The sequence below is a fragment of the Benincasa hispida genome, chromosome 1 (genome assembly GCF_009727055.1).
Source record: "Benincasa hispida cultivar B227 chromosome 1, ASM972705v1, whole genome shotgun sequence".
NCBI classification, from domain to species: Eukaryota; Viridiplantae; Streptophyta; class Magnoliopsida; order Cucurbitales; family Cucurbitaceae; genus Benincasa; species Benincasa hispida.
Window position 1 is genome coordinate 28,965,620 of NC_052349.1, and position 17,905 is coordinate 28,983,524.

Sequence of the window (17,905 nt, forward strand, 5' to 3'; positions counted from 1 at the left end):
AGCTTAAAGATTTGGGATCCTTGAAATACTTTTTTGGATTAGAAATTGCTCGATCTGCCAAGGGTATTTTTCTTTCCCAAAGACACTATACTTTACAATTACTCAAGAGAACATGGTTCTTAGCTTCTAATCCTTGTTCATATCCTATGGATCCTAATGTTAAATTGCATAATGATGAAGGTTTTTTGTTGACTGATCCATCTTTCCATCGAAGGTTAATTGGGAAACTTCTATACTAAACCATTTCTCAGCCATATGTAACCTTTGTTGTTCACAAACTTAGTCAATTTGTTGCTAAGCCAAGACAACCTCATTTGCAAGTTGTTCACACATTATTGCGGTATTTGAAGTCTTCTCTAGGCCAAGGTCTTTTTCTACTAGCTTCATCTTTTTTTCAGCTGAAGGTATTTTCTGATGCCGATTGGGCCTCTTGCCCTGATTCCAAGAAATTTGTGATTGGTTTTTGTGTAATCTTAGGGGATTCCCTTATATCATAAAAAGCAAAGAAATAGACTACCGTGTCCAGATCTTCAACTGAAGCAAAATATAGAGTCCTGGCTGCCACAACTAGTGAGCTTGTTTGGTTAAAACAGTTGCTTGGTGATTTTCATATTACTGCTGAGCATCCTTCCCTCATTTTTTGTGACAACACTACTGCGGTTCATAAAGCATCTAATCCAGTGTTTCATGAACATATGAAACACATTGAATTAGATTGTCATTTTATTCGAGATCATGTTGTTAAAGGTTGGTCAAGCTAATGCCTATTCGTTCTCATTTACAGCTTGCTAATATATTCACTAAAGCTCTTCCTTCTTCTGTTTTTAGTCCTCTTTTGTCCAAGGTGGGTGTTATCAATTTTCTAACTCCATCTTGAGGGGGAGTAGTAGAGTTTGTTATACTTAACTATAGTTAGTCTTAGCCAATCTTTTAGTTCTATTTTACTCTTGTAATAGCCAATATGTTAGTTATGTTATACTCATGATAAATTAACATAGAAATATTTTTATTATCTGTCTAATATAGTTGAAATCTACCTTAAAGTTTTAAGTGCATGATTAAAATCTATATTTATGGCACCTATACCAATATTTTACAAGTCATTTTCATATCATTTTTTTTTTCATTTTCATTTTAACAGAAATATTGATCTTGAATCAAATGAAAAGTTCGGGAGTTTTTTTTTTACAAAGGTATTGTAATTAAAGGCATACATACTAAAAAGAGAAGTTGGTAAATATATTATTCAAAAGATTAACAATCTCTAAATAGTCACATTTCACAATGATATTACGAGAGTTAAGCGTCTCATAAATAGTCATCGCTTCAAGAAACTTAATCTCATACCATCTAAGAATGAACTTCGACCCAATAAGATAGACTCAACCAAGGTGATCACGAAGCACTAGTCCAAACCACCAGTGTGATGATCAATACTCTAAGTAGCATCCGTGTTCAACTTCTAAGCCAAGGTTTAAATATTCATATCAATATTTTTTAAAAGTTGGAAGGAAAAAAAAAGCTTTCATTTACCCTAAAGTTCAAGCTGAAGGTTCTTGACTTCTCGTATAATTTAACGTTGTCTACTAATTAAATACCTTACTTTATTCTGTCGATTGTCATTGCTCTTAGAGCCTTTTATCATTTATCACGACTTCGAGTCAATCAAATTCTTTCGAAAAGCCCGATCTTTCTCCCTCCCCTCCAGAACCCTCTACATTCTTCCGACGCTTCAAGTTCCTCTTTCATGGCGTCCGATCTCGAAGCCAAGGCTAAGGAAGCCTTTATCGACGACCACTTCGAACTTTCCGTCGACCTTTACACTCAAGCCATCGCTCTTAGTCCGAAGAAATCCGAGCTTTATGTTGACCGTGCTCAGGCCAACATCAAACTCGGCCATTACACTGGTACTTTCTCTCTCTGTCCATTCAATTTCATGTTTCTTACTATGAAATGCTCCCTTCAATTGATTCTGTAAAGAATAGGATTGCGCGAATCAGAGTCTTCGATCGGATTTCTACTTCTTTTGGTTATGATTTGTACTAAAAACTTTACTCACTGCTAATTTTCTGTTTTTTTTAAGAAGTTAATATTAAGAAATGATTCGTGAATTGTTTGGATGGGTCGATTGGTTTATGTTTTTGATATGAAGTTTTTCTCCCCACTTTCTCGAGTATTCGTTCTGGGATTAATTTAGGACTACATGACTTTTTAAGTTAAATAAGTGTTTTTTAAGTGTAAAATCAATGTTTTTGAGCACTTAGAAAGTCATTTTAAACGGAAGTTAAAAGAAGCTGAGTGCAGTGGACAATTAATTAGATTTTTTTTTTTTTTTTTTTTTTAATGATTCGGGCTTATGTTTGCAGAAGCTGTTGCTGATGCTAACAAAGCAATTGAACTTGACCCTTCAAATTCAAAAGCATACTTGCGCAAAGGGTAAGCCTTTTTCTTACTTGCGTAGCTTCTGATGTTCCATGTAATTCTCGAGAGTCAAAGAGTATAATGTTTTTAAGAGATAGTGCAGCTTTGTGTGAAATCATATGGATATTTAAAACGTGGTGGGTTCTTTATATCTTTATTGAATCACGTTCTAAGTTTTGAAATATGCGTATCTATATAGTTTTTATTTTTATTGTGTCTGTCTTTGTTTCAGCACTGCATGTCTGAAACTTGAGGAGTATCAAACAGCAAAGGTTGCTTTGGAGACAGGCTCTGCTTTGGCCTCAGGAGATTCAAGATTCACGAATTTAATAAAAGAATGTGAAAAACTCATTGCTGGTATGGGCTGCTTGATAGTTGATAATTTACCAGTTTAAATTTGTGGATAAGGATGATAGATCTTCTTTGCAAAGTTTTTGTTATGTCTGAACACGTTTCTTTTGCTGGTAGTTGACATCACTGACTATTATGTGGAAGAAGTATTTACATTTTTTCCAATTCATGGATGCCCCCATTTTCATAACAGAGGAAATGGGCGACCTTCCACAGGAATCTGTGGAAAGTACTGTTCAGGAAACTGTTTTACCAAGTAATGACGTTGTACCTGTGAGTAATCAACTGCATCAGGCGACAATAGAAGTCAAACCGAAATTCAGGTTGCTGCTCTTTGTCGGTTCTTGTTGTAGTAAATATTTTCTCTCTTTATTTTCTGCACTGCTTTTCTTTTTGGTTTAACTCCCAGCTTGAATTGCATAAATGCTTTTGGTACTTTAATTATAAGGTATTCCATTGTAGGGATGCATCACAAGATAGATGGTAACCTAACTAATCATAGTTTCTGTCAAATACTCATGCAGGCATGAATTTTATCAGAAACCGGAAGAAGTAGTTGTGTCCATATTTGCTAAGGGAATACCAGCTGAAAATGTCGCTGTTGAATTTGGTGAACAAATTGTACGTCTACAATTGAATGTTCATTTTTCGAATATTTTTCAAAATCACATATATTTGGAAAGTTTTGCTGAAAATTTAATGGCTTGTTTGCAGCTAAGTGTGACTATTGATCTTCCTGGCGAAGATGCATATTGTTTCCAGCCTCGTTTATTTGGGAAGGTATTCCAGATTTTTAGAATCTAATTTTTAAGAAACAAAGAGGGGTTCTACTTCTTATCCAGCAAATATATCCAAAACAATATGGAATTTTGTAAATGTGGAGAAGAATCATCTTTGCTTAATGTAGTATTCTTCACTCATATTTTTGTTCTTTCTGTTGCAATGGATTGGTTTCCTTACATTTCTTTTCTTCTTATTTGAGCATTTGTTTCCTCCAGCAACATGGATATTATGCCTAGTTATGCCTCTAGCTTTTATTAGGAATCTTATGCTTGGTTTTTGATTGTCCCAAACAGATAATACGTGAGAAGTGCAAATTTTTTGTTTTATCAACAAAAATTGAAATTCGTCTTGCAAAGGCTGAGCAAATACACTGGACGTCTCTTGAATTCTGCAAGGAGAATAGAATTATCCAGAGCATTAATGTCCCCTGTAGGTGAACTTGTTCCCTATACACTCTTCATTTTACTGCTTCTAGGGTCACTGTACCATGGGCTGATCGCTCAATGCTTTAGATGCAAGAATTTAACATCTAAAAATTGTGAAAAAAAACCTGTGATCTGTTCAATATGCCAAATATTGACCATATCCAAATGAAAGTAACCAATAATTTTGGTTTATACCATGGGTAAAAGGTTATCAGACTCATTATTAGAGATCAATCCTGAACATGCAGATCAGTTAATGGGTTTGCGGAGTATGTTTGCAGAGTGTAGCTCTCATTTATGCTTTAAAATGTGCAGTCTTGGTTACCTTATTCTATGCTGCAGTAAACTGTCCTGCTTTTGGTTTCATTCTTGTGCAATGGTAGAAGTAGAACTATCGACATATGGTTATTGTGTCAGGAGATAGGTATATCGAATGTCAATGATGGTTTCATAATCGAGCTCGTCTGGTGTCCTATGTTTTATGTTTGCTGAAGTTGATCAAAACTTGTGATTTTTTGCAGCTAGTGGATCTCAAGCTCTCGCTTACCCCTCCTCTAAGCCAAGAAGAGATTGGGATAAGCTTGAAGCTCAAGTGAAAAAGGAGGTCTGATTATTTTCTGGTATTTTTTTTCCTTATTATTCCTTGTGGGGGAGTGAATTTACCAGTATTTGTTATATTTTAGGAGAAAGACGAGAAACTAGATGGGGATGCAGCGTTGAACAAGTTTTTCCGAGACATATACAAGGATGCTGATGAGGATACAAGAAGAGCCATGCAAAAATCATTTGTAAGGCTTCTTGAAGTATTTTTAGATGTTTAATCGTCCTGCCAGGTATTGTAATTTTCGGAAACTATTTGTTCGATTGGTTAATTTTCTCTGTTGTTTAGGTGGAATCGAACGGCACAGTCCTGTCAACGAACTGGAAGGAGGTGGGATCAAAGAAGGTCGAAGGTAGCCCTCCCGATGGTATGGAGTTGAAGAAATGGGAGATCTGATCTGAGTTTTTTCCTTTGGTTGGATTTAGTAAGTTTGTGAAGGAGTTGAAATTTTTGATGGAGTTATTTCTATTTTGGCGTCAGTTTGTAGGCAGCCGAGTCAACGGTCTCCTTTTGTTTGTGCTTGATTTTTCAACGATTTCTGTAAAACCAGTTGTTTGCTTATTCTTCTGTTCTGAACTCTGTGATTATTATTTGTTCTCTTCCTCGAACCGAGTCTTGGGCGATCGTTAGAGAATTTTTAATATTATGTGTTTATAGCAATGAAGGGTCAATTGGATTAACTAGAAAAACAATATTGTCTTTTTTAGATATTTTTATTTAAACCTTTTATAAAAACTATGTAAAATATTTTTGAGTGTTTCAAAAACTATTTTAGGTGATTTGTTAAACTTATTTTCAAAATTGAATCCTTAGAGAAGTTAAAACCAAATGTTGTTCAAAATGGTTTTGTATTATTGTAGTTAATATCTTCTTATTTATTAGAAGTTTCTGCATGTTTTAGATTTGTTGCTTTTATTCTTTGCCCTTTTCTTTTCCCCCCTCCCTTCTCGTACACATAGCCAAGTTATATTCAAATTAGTTATTTTTTTGTCAATGAGTTTAGCTAACGACAATTAGTATGGCCTTTCTTCTTAAAAGTTGGAGGTTGGATTTTCCAACCATCCACCCGTTTTGAGGTTGCTATTTTGACTTAATTAGTTGCTTATCCTTTTCTTGTCCTATGTTCTACAGAAAAGTGAAATTTTGAAGGGCGACAAACAACCTTAATTTTTTCTTTTATTTTTCAATTAAAAAAGAGAATTATCATAACTAAATAGTAAATACGCCCTCTCTCTCTCTCGGAATAACTCTCTTCTCCCAAGAAGGGATATTGGTTCTTTTTAATTATGTAATGTATAAATAAATAATTTGATAACTAGACTGATGGGCTTCATAATGGGCCGTGCTGCAACTTTAATGGATCGTAATGGATGATCGGTCCAACCTCGATAGGACAAATGACGTTGGGCTGGTCCAATTACAGTAAATAACTCAGCTAAAACTTTCAAATTCTAATCCCCCCACCCAAAAAAAAAAAAAAAAAAAAACCCAGCTCCAGTATATTTCTCTTTTTGTCTAAAATTCTATCAATCTCTTAAAAAACATTGTTTTATAAGAATATTCTCAATGTTTTTCTAACCTTATAAAGTAAAAATTGCAATATCTATCGAAGTTGAATATGAGATTTGATGAAATTAAATGTTAATGAGTGTGATTTGTATTTAATCTTTGTGAAATATTTGAGGATTATTAAGCCCAATACACATTCTGAAAGATGAGTTCACAAAACTAGTGTAATTCTATATAATCGTAGCATAGTACCAATATATATATATATATATATATATGGTCTTCCATCAAATAAATAAATAAGATCGTCAAATGCAACATAGTAAAAAGTTTTCCAAAAGTAAATAAATAAAATGGACACCAAAAGCAAGGTTGAAAGTCAACCACGTGTCGATTGTGCGATCTTTTTCTCTACTCTTTTCCTTACACAATCTCGTACCTTAGATAAGCACGTTGCTTTTTTTCGACCCATTAATTCTCGTGGGATATCGACAAAATTTCATCAATTCCATCCTATTCAAACTCACATAATGAATTTGTGTATTAAATCCATAATGTTATGGTTGTGGTTGGTATATATTCAAATTATCGGAGAGATGGTCCTTAAACTTTGATATTATTTTAAAAACTCATAGATTGTTTAAACACAAAATTAAAAATTTAAGTCTTTTTTTATTTTTGAAAATTAGGTCTATTTTTTTTCTATTTTTTACCATGATTTGCATCTTTTTTAAGGTCAAATTTAAAAGATAATAACAGGATTTTAAAAGCTGCTTTTTTTTAGTTTTCAAAATTTGGCTTGATTTTTAAATTATTAGTAAAAAGTAGATAACAAATAAAGAAATTTGAAAGTGTGAGTAATGTCCATAGGTTTAATTTAAAAAAAAACAAAAACAAAAAACAAATAGTTACGAAAGGGATTTTGGAATCCATTATACATATTATTCAAATTATTATATAATCGATTAATCTTTAAACAATTCAAATTTATGAGAGATCTATGAGACACAAAATTTATATTTAGTAGATATTTATAAAAGTTGACCCAATAAACATAAACCTCAAACTTTAATGATTAAACTAAGTGTATCGTTAAAATTAATTATATTATCAAAATCCAACATTAAAAAAATAATAATAAAAAAATAAAAAAATAAAAAAAAATCCCCTTTTTAGTACATATGGATAGACTTGGTTGTCGATTGATCAAAATTATTATAGGAGAATTTTGGGTAGAGTGAAATATAGTTATAAAAGAAGACAAACGACCAAAAAGAAGAAAAAAAGGTTCACGTGCAATAGCAACACAAGAGTAACCCGTGAGTGAATATTTTGGCACTGATTCAATCAGGGAGGCTTCACCATCAAACAAAACAAAACTATATTTTTTTTTCCTCTTACTTTTATATCTGCAAATCACAATAGCTAAAGCACCCGTGACATGTTATTATTTGAAGGATTTAAAAACCTCACTTATTTTATTTTATTTTGAATTTTTTAACTTATGCCAATGTCTTGGATGCTCTGTTGGTCTGTTCTCCCGGTACGGTCTCATTGTCCAAGTTAACTTACGTGAGAATACTCGCACCAGTATAATATCAAGTCAAATACATTTCGATACTTAAGTTAGTGCAAGAATATTTAGTTTAGATAAGTAAGAAAAGAGGGTTTCAAATTTCTCCTTAAAGTTTACTTATTCTTTTCTTGCAATTGTCAAATGAGGTTATTTATAAGATTCTTCTTCTAACACCTATTTGTGGTTACGTGTAATACTGGTGGTGTTAGAATGATTGTGGCCCCCAAAATTGCAGAATACTAGAGTCAAACCGGTTCAATTATTTTTTGATTGGTATAATTCTTTCGGTTCAAAACTGAAGAATCTGATTTTTCCTTTTGGGTACGCGGTTCTCCATGATGTCTCTCAATTTTTCTTGGATTTGGACCTACTCATAGGCTTTCTGTCTCACAACCCTCACCAACATATTTGAATTAACCATTCAAAACTTTTTTAATACTTCAATAATTATAAGGGTAGAGAAAATTAATTTCAAACCCCGCTACTATCTATTATGTACCAATAATTTATTTTTATAAATTGCTAAAGTTCAAATTAGAAGAAAAAAATTGACATTCAGTTTTTTTTTTTGCAAAAAATACAAACACACAAAATTTTGGCCAAGTATAATAACATTATTTTATTGAAGATATGATGGAAGATAATAGTAGCCCATATCTTTTCTATCTTTAATAAATGAATTTGAAGTTTCCATAAAAATATAAGATTCAAAAAGATTTTGTAGCTCAAAGAAAATTTAAATCCTATAATAAGAAAGTATTATAGAAAGTTTGCATGTGGGGTCTTTTGGACAATTTGGCCCATTTGCCCAAATGATTGAAGCCTCACCTTCACATCAAGGGGCTGTCTAGTCCTAACATCCATCTCTCTCCAATGTTATTATCATAGTTTTATTCTTTCTAAAGGCCAAACAAGAATCATAAACTAATTGACAAAATGAAAACAAGAAAGATGCTTACTAATTTGCTTTTAACTTATCATTCACTCATTTTATCCTTCAATAATGATTAATGAATTATTTGTCATTCCCATCGAGTTAACATGTTTATTATTTATATTATACATATTAGCAACATTTTGTTACTTTTTTTTTAATGTTTCATGAACTTTTTTACGATATAATACAAATATCTATTCCTCAATGTTTTTTCTCATCTCAGTCCTTATACTTTTAATTGTCTAATTTTAACCTTTATACTTTCAATAAATCTTAAATTTAGATCTTCAAAGTTAATTGTTATCAAAATTTCTTAAATGATAATAATAAATTGATAGTAAAAAATGCTAATAAAAATCAAAAATAAATTAAGGGCCTTTTTAAATATAAAAAAATATTTAAAAATATTTACACTTTATAGCAAATCACTTTTGAAACTTTTTTACTATAAGGTTAATATTTTTTTAGATTTTTTTTTTATTTATAAGAATTTTTCAATAAATAAATTATGGACTAAATTTAAGATTTGTGGAAAGTATATGAACTAAAATTAGACGACTAGAAGTATAAAAACTAAAATTGAACCAAGTTTTCTATAATTTTATTTTTTTAAAAAAAAAAAAACAAATTTCAACAAATGCAAATAATAATAAAGAGAGTGTTATTTTTCTTCCAAATATATGCTTTGAAGTGAGCATAATAATAATAATTATTATTATTATTATTTCTTAGATGTAGAAACCCTTCTAATCAAAACAAGCAAACAAAGAAGTCGATATAACACAAAAAACGCCACCAAAGCATAAACATTCGTCCACCGTTGATTCTCATGAAGGCCTCTTTTAACCAACACATCTCCTCCCGTAACCAAACATTCCCTTTCATTCTCTTCAAACCAAATGAAGCATCTAGAAACCAAGCACGAATATTCGTTGATTAGCAATGCGTCAAGAGCATACTTGTACATTGACATGAAGTTCATAAACATCCAGAACTTAGGCAAGCTTTCTTGGGAGATGAAGTAGCCGGAGAAAAGGAAAAACGCAGCGAGGAGAACGGTAACGAGCGACGTCCCCGCGATGAAATTCGGGGCGAGGGAGCTCAAGAAAAGAACGAAGGAATTGGCCATGAGAATGATGATCCAGATGACGAGGACGAAGTAGGCGAAAGCTTGCCACGTGGCGCAGAGTCCGACGAGGAAGTAGACGGAGGCGGAGTAGATGACGGCAACGGCGAGGAGGTAAGGGAGGAAAACGAGGGTGTTGGCGATTATGTAAGAGGAGAGACGGTAGACGCCGGCGGAGGTTTCACGGAGGAGAATGGGGCGTTCGTTGAGGAAAATGGGGAGAGTTTCGGTTGTGGAAGAGAGGAGGAATGTAAGCGTGAAGGCGAATAGACCCAATCTTTTCTCTATGCCGGCTTTGTCCATTCCAATGTTTATGTAAATTGTTCCTGTTTACAATTACACAAATGTATTTTTTTATCAAATTTATGAATCTTCATAGTTCATATCTCATAATAATTATGAAAAAGAAAACCCGTCACTTTTTTTTTTTTTCAAGTTTGTATGATTTTAGATGAATACTTGATAATTATTACATAGAAAATTATTTAAGTTCATCCAGGCTGCATTCATTTGTGTGCAATCCACCTAATAGTTGAATTAAAGTTTGTTAGATGATTTTTTTCTTTTTTAAAAAATATTATTTCATAATTTTTATTTTTCTTAAAAAATTGTTTTTCATAAACATAAATTTATTAAGCATTGTTGTTCATCATTTGTACCTGTAACATTCTAGATAAATATCTAAAAATTAAATAAAATAATAGATTTGATTAATTATAAAAATATATATATATATATTTTTTCAAATAAATATTAATTACTCTTTCACCAAGTTTTACCTTAGAATTTCAATTTCCTAGATTTGCACCAACTTGAATACATGTATATGTGTTGGTAATTTTTACCTTCTGACTCCTTTGGTTTGAATAATTATATTTTAAAAAAATATGTGGGCATGTGAGTCTAATCAAATATAAAATTATTACGTGAGAATAGTTTAATTAATATACGAATGTGTCGACAATAAAAGAAAATTGTTGAAATTTCTCTACTAATCAAATACAAAATTTATCATAAGTAATAAACTAAATATAAATTTGGGGTCCTTTTAAATATAAAAAATATTTAAATTTTATAGCAAAAAGTTCCAAAAGTACTATACTTGTGCAACTTGAGTTTAGATATTTTTGAGATTTTTTTATTTATAAGAATTTTCTTATAAATTTATGGAAAAATAAAAGTGAGATTTTAAAAAAAAAAAATAGAAAAATAAAAAAAATTATTTACACAAAATAACAAATTTTAATTTTTTTTTATAAAGGTTAATAGAAGTTTATCAGTTATAGAAACTGATAAATTCTATCATTAATACTATGTAATAGAAGTTTATTAAAAGGTAGAAGATAAAGGAGAGTATGGACTGGTAGCTTAGCTACACTTAAACATTGCTCTTTAAAATTAATTTGAAGTTTAATTTTATAATTTTAAACAATATTTTCATACCTTCAAAATTCATTTTGATTTATTAGAACATGTTTCAATTAAATGCCTTTTAAAGTTTGTTTTCAATATTAATATTTGACAACTTTTAAAGTCTATTAGTGTCTATCAGTAGTTTTTTTTCTTCTTGCTATTTCTGTAAATAATTTGACATTTTTTCTATATGTGAAAATTTTCCAAAATTTAAACTAATTTTAATACAATTTATTCTTATTAAATTCAATTTCAAAAGTGGCAAGTTCAATAAGGGAATAAAAAGATTTTTTTTTTTTTTTTGTTGAGATAATTCTCGGTCAATCATCTACCAAGAATCACCTTTCAACTCATTCTTAAAAATCAATTTCAGTAGTTGACAAATACTAATATTGGAAACAAACTTTAAAAGTCATTTAATTCAAACATGTCCTAATAAATCAAAATAAATTTTGAAGGTATGAAAATCTTGTTTAAAATTATAAATTAAACTTCATATTAATTTTAAAGAGCAATATTTAGGTGTAGCTAAGCTACAACTAAGTCCACACTCCCTTTTCTACCCACGGTAAAAATAACTTTTTTAATAATGAATCGCTACGTGACAATTTTAGTTAGATATAATAGGTGTTGCATAATTCATGCTAAGGATCCATTTAGATTGATTTTTAAAAAGAAAGTTTTTCAAAAAATTCATTTTTATTTAAATACTTTAGATAAAAATTGATTTGAAAAATTATTTTGAGTAGTTACCAAATACTTTATTTTCTTTCAAAATAACTTATTTTTTAAATTAAATATTTGAAAATGTATTTTAAACCCACCTTAAATTGTTTTCAATTTCAAATGATTAAATGACATGTTGCAATTTCAAAAATCACTCACAAACGCACTTAGATTTTTTTGTTTTCACGTGTTTCTCTAATTTAAAATTAAATAACAAAATATTATAAAACATAAAGCTTTATTTCCTATTACCATTAAAAAGAATAGATGGAAAAAAAAACTTAAGATTGTAGAAGTAATTAATGGGAGAGCAATTTGTAAGAAAGTGATTACATACCTAAGACAATTCCAACAATGAGAGCTTCCAAAGTATTAGTCAAAAGCAGCTGCCTCGTTCGAAAAATAATAATCCAAAATCGCCAATGAAGGGTCAAGATTTCATGCAATCTGGAGCTCCTGTATTTAATCTCATCATTATCTTCATAATTCGAACAATTAATACCTTCATTACCAATAATTACGCCCGAAGAATCATCACAATCCGAACTACAATTAGAAGAAGAAGGCGTAAGGTTATTGAGAATTTCCATAGCAAATTCCAAAGGATTAAGCTGCGGCGGAATGCAAAATTCCTTCGAAACTAAATAACTCTCCAAGCTCGAAACACTCCCATGGTGAATCACACATCCTTTACATAGCAAAAGAATCCCATCAATGGCTGACAATATCCGATAACTCGGCTGGTGAATCGAAACCACCACCGTCCTATTACGCGATTCGCAGATCGATTTAAGGGTCGAGATCACGTTAAATGCCGACCCACTGTCGAGCCCGGAGGTGGGTTCGTCAAGTAGTAGAACGGCTGGGCCGTGGAGGAGGCTTAAGCCGATTGAGACGCGCCGCCTTTCGCCGCCGGAGAGGCCGGAGATGAGGCGGGTGTTGGCGACGTGGGTGAGGCGGAGGTCGGCTAGGAGGGAGTTGACGGTGGTCAGGATTTGGGATTTTTTAGGGAGGAGGAGGCGGGCGGTGAAGGCGAAGGTTTCGGAGACGGTTAAGAGAGGGAGAGAGGCGTCGTGTTGAGGGACGTAGGCGGAGAGTTTACGGAAAGTGGAAGGGTTGAGAGGGGCGGAGTTGAGGAGGAGGGCGCCGTGTGTCGGTGAGGTTCGGGCGGCGAGAATGTCGAGGAGAGTTGATTTTCCGGCGCCGCTTGGGCCGACGATGGCGAGGATTTGAGAAGGGTGAGCTGTGAAGGAAATGTTTCGGAGAATGTAGGTTGGGGTTCGGCGGTGTGCAGGATTTGAACCAGTTGTACGGCGAGATGGAGGCGGCCGCGGCGGTGGATTTGGCGTAGGAGATTGATGATCTGTTAATGTGTAGCTTCTTGGGTGGCGGACGACGGTGGCAGTGGTGGTGGTTGGTCTTTTTCCATTGGGAGAGATTTTTCTGATGGAGAGAGAAGCGAGAGAGACACGTAGAATTGGAGAAGGGAATTGACATGATATAAGAATATAGATAATACTTGTGCATCTCGGATATCATTAATCTTTGTGTATCCCTTCTCATTATTCACATCTAAAAAATAATTAAAATATTTATTAAAACTAAAATTTGGCACTGACAAGTTTTGATTTAAACAATTTAATAAGATGCATAAAGATAGATGACGTCTGAATTGCACTAAGTATTTTTGTAAGAACATTCAAAATTGTGCGAATAAAAATTATTAACAAAATTCAATTTTTTTTTATGGAATTATATAACTAATAGTATAGTTTGAAAAAATATCGGTAGAGCAGAATTAAAATTTTTAAAAGAAAATTATTTTAAATGATAAAAAAAAAAATATTTATAAATAATAATAAAATATCATAATTTCTCTATGATAGAGACAAATATTAATTATTTTCATCTAGTTTTGTTATATTTATAAATATTTTGATTTACTTTCTTATTTTTAAAAAATAGTGATTTTTTAAATTGTCGGAAAAAAATAGTTATCCATAGATTTTATTTTGAAGGATTTTATTTTGTCTAGAGGTTGAATTTCATTTTCGAACTTGTTGACAGTGAATTGACATTACGTACCTGAGAAAGGGAAGGAAAAACTTGTGGTTCTCAAATATTGCATGTCTCTTTTTTCTTCTTTTTTACGAAATATTCTTAGTGAAGTCAAAAGTCAGAATTGAAGTGGGACTTATTAGTTGTTATTAGTTCTAATAAGCTTTTGCTATTTTTTGTTAGTTGTTATTAGTTGTATCAAGTTTTTGTTATTTTTGTTAATATAGTTAACTGCTCCTTTTTCTTTATTGTACATCTATATAATGTATCTTTACTGTTATTAAATAAATTAGAGAGAAAAGTATTATTTACTTTTGGCTTTTCCACTTCCAATATGGTATCAGAGCAAGAAAATTCCCAAATCCCTAAATTTTTCCCCCTTTCCCCTTCCCACGCGAAGTCAAATTGGTTTTTCCCGAGACACCTCTTCGTTCTTTGGCCGATCCATCTTCCTCAGCCGATTTTCCGACTACTGAGCTTCCTCTTTCTCATTCTAGAAACTCTTCATTTTAGTAAAATACATAGTGACAAAGTCTTGATCTTGCTTGAGGCTGGATAACTCGCGTTTGAGATGAAAAATGTGAGGTCCGTTGCGTCTTTGGAAACGATCTTGAAGGTAAGCCAGATTGCTCGAGCCGATTCGGTGAAGAGAATACTTGAAGAAATACTCTTAGAAACAGAGTTGAGGATCCAAGCAACAACAACATTATTGTTGTGAATCCATAAGGGAAGAAGATCACCTGTGGGTCGAAGGAGAGAACCATCAATGAAACCAAGTTTGTTTCGAATGGAGAGGGCAAGAACCATCGATCTGCTCCAAGAAATGTAGTTTTCGTCGGTGAAAAGTTCGGAAACAAGAACAAGATTGGAAGTATCACTGTGATGAAGAGCGTAGGGAGTGTACTGATCAGAATGAGAAAGAGGAATATCAAAATCTTAAATGAAATATATAATTTTTTATATCGATGATCCAAATTTCACCCCAAATATCGTTTGATCCCAAATTTGAAACTAATGAAGAATACTGTTTTACTATTGTAACAAATTACTTGCTTTTTTCCCCTCTAGAGTGGCTAGTATGAGTACAGTGAGTGAGATAGGGAAAAGAGTATCAGTATGAGAGCATTATCGTATTAAATTAGTTAAATGCAAGTAGAAACACAAATTGAAAAGAAAAAGAGCGAGAGCAAGAGACTAACACAAATAAAATTTTATACCACCCTTCTTTTCAAAATTTGGATCGTAATAAAAAAATTTGGAGGTACTAAATAAAAAACTATATAAGTGGAAGAGAAATTATTTTTTTTTAATAAAAAAGAGAAATTAGTTTTTTTAAGTTTAAAAAAAAAAAAAAAAAAACAGAGAGACTGCATATTAGATTATATCCATTAAAAATTGTCTCGTGACAATTTATTTTTAAAAAAATTATTAAAACATTATTTTCATTTTCATTTTTATTTTTATTATTATTTGTGTATTGCTCATTGAAAAGTGTTGAAATCATTATTTAAAATAATAAATCAAAATAATATGTAAATATGGGGGTTAAAATGACTGACGTGAAAATTTACTGACAAAATTAAATTTTAAGATGCAGTGATAATTTAATACATATTTTGAAAACAAATGATATATAACAGGTGTGGAGCATATATTTTCTGGGCTCATATAACAGTTGTCAGACATAGAAGCATGCAGATGAAATTAGAATATGATTTCCAAGTGGACAGTCCATTTTCTCTTGAATTTTACATTCTATGGATTGTGTAATAACGGAGTCAACCTCTTGTTCAAAAACATAAAAGCAAGAAAAAGGTCAACATTTTAAATTTACATTTTTTTTCCCTATAAAACTTTATTGCCTAGCTTTTAGAAATTTGACTGTTTTTAAATAAAACAAAACAAAGTCAACTTATTTATAGATATATCAAAATATTACTATCAATTAATAATAAATCGTGATACACATTTATAGATATTAATAATAGAAGTCTATCACGATTTATCGTCGCTTAACCGTTTAAAAAATTACCCTTAAAAATTCAAGTTTATTTTTAAAAACTAGAACAAAAAAAAGTAATTCAAACTCTTAAATTCTGAGAATGTATCAAATTAAGACCTTAAACTATTAATGGTATTTTATACTTTAAACTTTCATAAACGAATCAATTTACAATCTTACTCTATTCCATTCAACAAATTTTGTATGAAACTTATAAATTACATCAATTAAACTCTAAAATTTTCATAAGCAAATCATTCAAGACATTTCCTAACAATTAAATTTGAAAATCATCATTGTATCGATTGTCAAACGTGTGTACACTTTCAATTGTTGTTGATATGACAAATGGACGATTATAAATGATTTGTTGGCGTTCTCAAAGAAAATTCAAATAGAAGAGTTCAATTGATAAAATTACTAAATGGTACACGATATTTTTTTAAATGAAATGTAATGAACTGTGTAAATTGATATACCAACAAAAGTTCAGGTTCAAATTGATACCATTTATAAAATTTAGGGATATAAATTGATATTTTCCATAAAATTTAATCATAACTTAATTAGTAACGATTTAAGAAGTATGACAAATTCACAATTAATGAATTATGTGACCGTCATAAAATAAATCTTACATATTAGAATAGCTCGTGAGAGGTATACTAAAAGAATATTATTGATTACAACTATATATTTTAGAAGATGTATTTTGAAAAGCTACTTAAAAATTTAAAAATGGGAATGATTTTGGAATTTGTAGAAACCAACTCATCATTTTATAGTTGGTTGGTTTGTAGAAGTTCAAAGTTCACGAGCTCACTGTAGCAGCGTCACAGATTCTCTCTCCCTCTCTCAGTCTCAACTTTGGAAGAACCAAAATGTGGGGTTTTCTCTTTTTTTTTTTCTTTTTTTTTTCCCTCTTTTCTTTTATTATTTTATTTTATTTTATTTTGGTTAATTAAAAAAAGGTATATTCAGAATAGGGGAGGCAGCCCGTGACATCTCCCTCCATTTTATTGTAAACCAGTGGACGTACGTCGTCGTTTTATGCTCTGCAATATTAATTTAAAACGCACTTGTTGCAACACAATGACAAAACTTCTGCTGCTTTCTTTTTGGTGATATATATCAAACTTGAAAGAGCTTCTCAACACTTTTAAAATCAGTTCTATTTCTCCCAACCTACGTGGGAATAATCAGATGAAAAACGCTTAGTTGCATCCTGAATTTATTTAATCATAATTCTTCGTATCTCATTCGGTAATCATTTTATTTTTTGTTTTTATTTTTAAAAATTAAGTCTATGTATATTACTTCCATATCCAAATTTCTTCAATTTTTTTTTATCTATTTTTCACCAAAATTTAAAAAATCAGGCCAAATTTTGAAAACAAAAAAAAAGTATTTCCAAAAAGTTGTTTTTGTTTTTTTTTTTTTTTAATTTGGCTAAGAATTAAACTATTGTGCTTAGGAAATATGTAAATCATAGTGAGAAATGTGGATGATATAAACTTAATTTTCAAAAACAAAATATTATTAAATGAGACAATTTTTTTCTTTTGTTAAACATTATTATTTTTAAAAGTTCAAGACTTCTCAAACACAAACAAGGTGATATTAGAAATAAAGTTCTAATTATTTTCAAACAGAGTCATGAGCTTTAGAAGATAAAACTTATTTAGTACAAAATTGAAAGACCTGAGTAGAAACTAAGTCAAGAAAAAATAAAATAAAATGAAAACTTAGAAATTTACTAGACATTTTTAAATTTTGGAGGTAAAAATTGTAGAGATTAAACTTGTAAATTTTGTATGGATACTCTTTTCGATGTACTGATTTTCGGTTCTCAAAATAAATAAAAGAATAAGGCCTCCTTTTGTTCTTTTTCCAAAAATTTTATTTTGAAAGCAGAATTTGTTAGAAAAACAAAAGGAAATTTCCTGTTTTCACTCTACTTGACAATACGCTTGATTT

The 17,905-nt window shown here is 31.1% G+C and overlaps 2 protein-coding genes across 2 annotated transcripts; one reads left to right on the forward strand and one right to left on the reverse strand.

The window, feature by feature from the left end:
- The first annotated feature begins 1,609 nt into the window (after nt 1-1,609).
- LOC120084883 (protein SGT1 homolog) lies at nt 1,610-5,270 on the forward strand. The gene is made up of 10 exons (XM_039040716.1): nt 1,610-1,907; nt 2,367-2,436; nt 2,654-2,778; nt 2,966-3,095; nt 3,297-3,393; nt 3,487-3,552; nt 3,849-3,984; nt 4,502-4,584; nt 4,664-4,768; nt 4,870-5,270. Exons 1-10 carry the CDS (start codon nt 1,748-1,750, stop codon nt 4,975-4,977), a joined length of 1,080 nt encoding a protein of 359 aa, XP_038896644.1. The 5' UTR covers nt 1,610-1,747; the 3' UTR covers nt 4,978-5,270.
- Nucleotides 5,271-9,309: 4,039 nt separating this feature from the next.
- On the reverse strand, nt 9,310-13,297 carry LOC120073298 (ABC transporter G family member 8). The gene is given in 4 exon segments (XM_039026056.1): nt 9,310-10,055; nt 12,206-13,154; nt 13,156-13,260; nt 13,262-13,297. Coding segments are annotated over 4 exon segments (1,821 nt in total). The 3' UTR covers nt 9,310-9,324.
- Between the last annotated feature and the right edge of the window lie 4,608 nt (nt 13,298-17,905).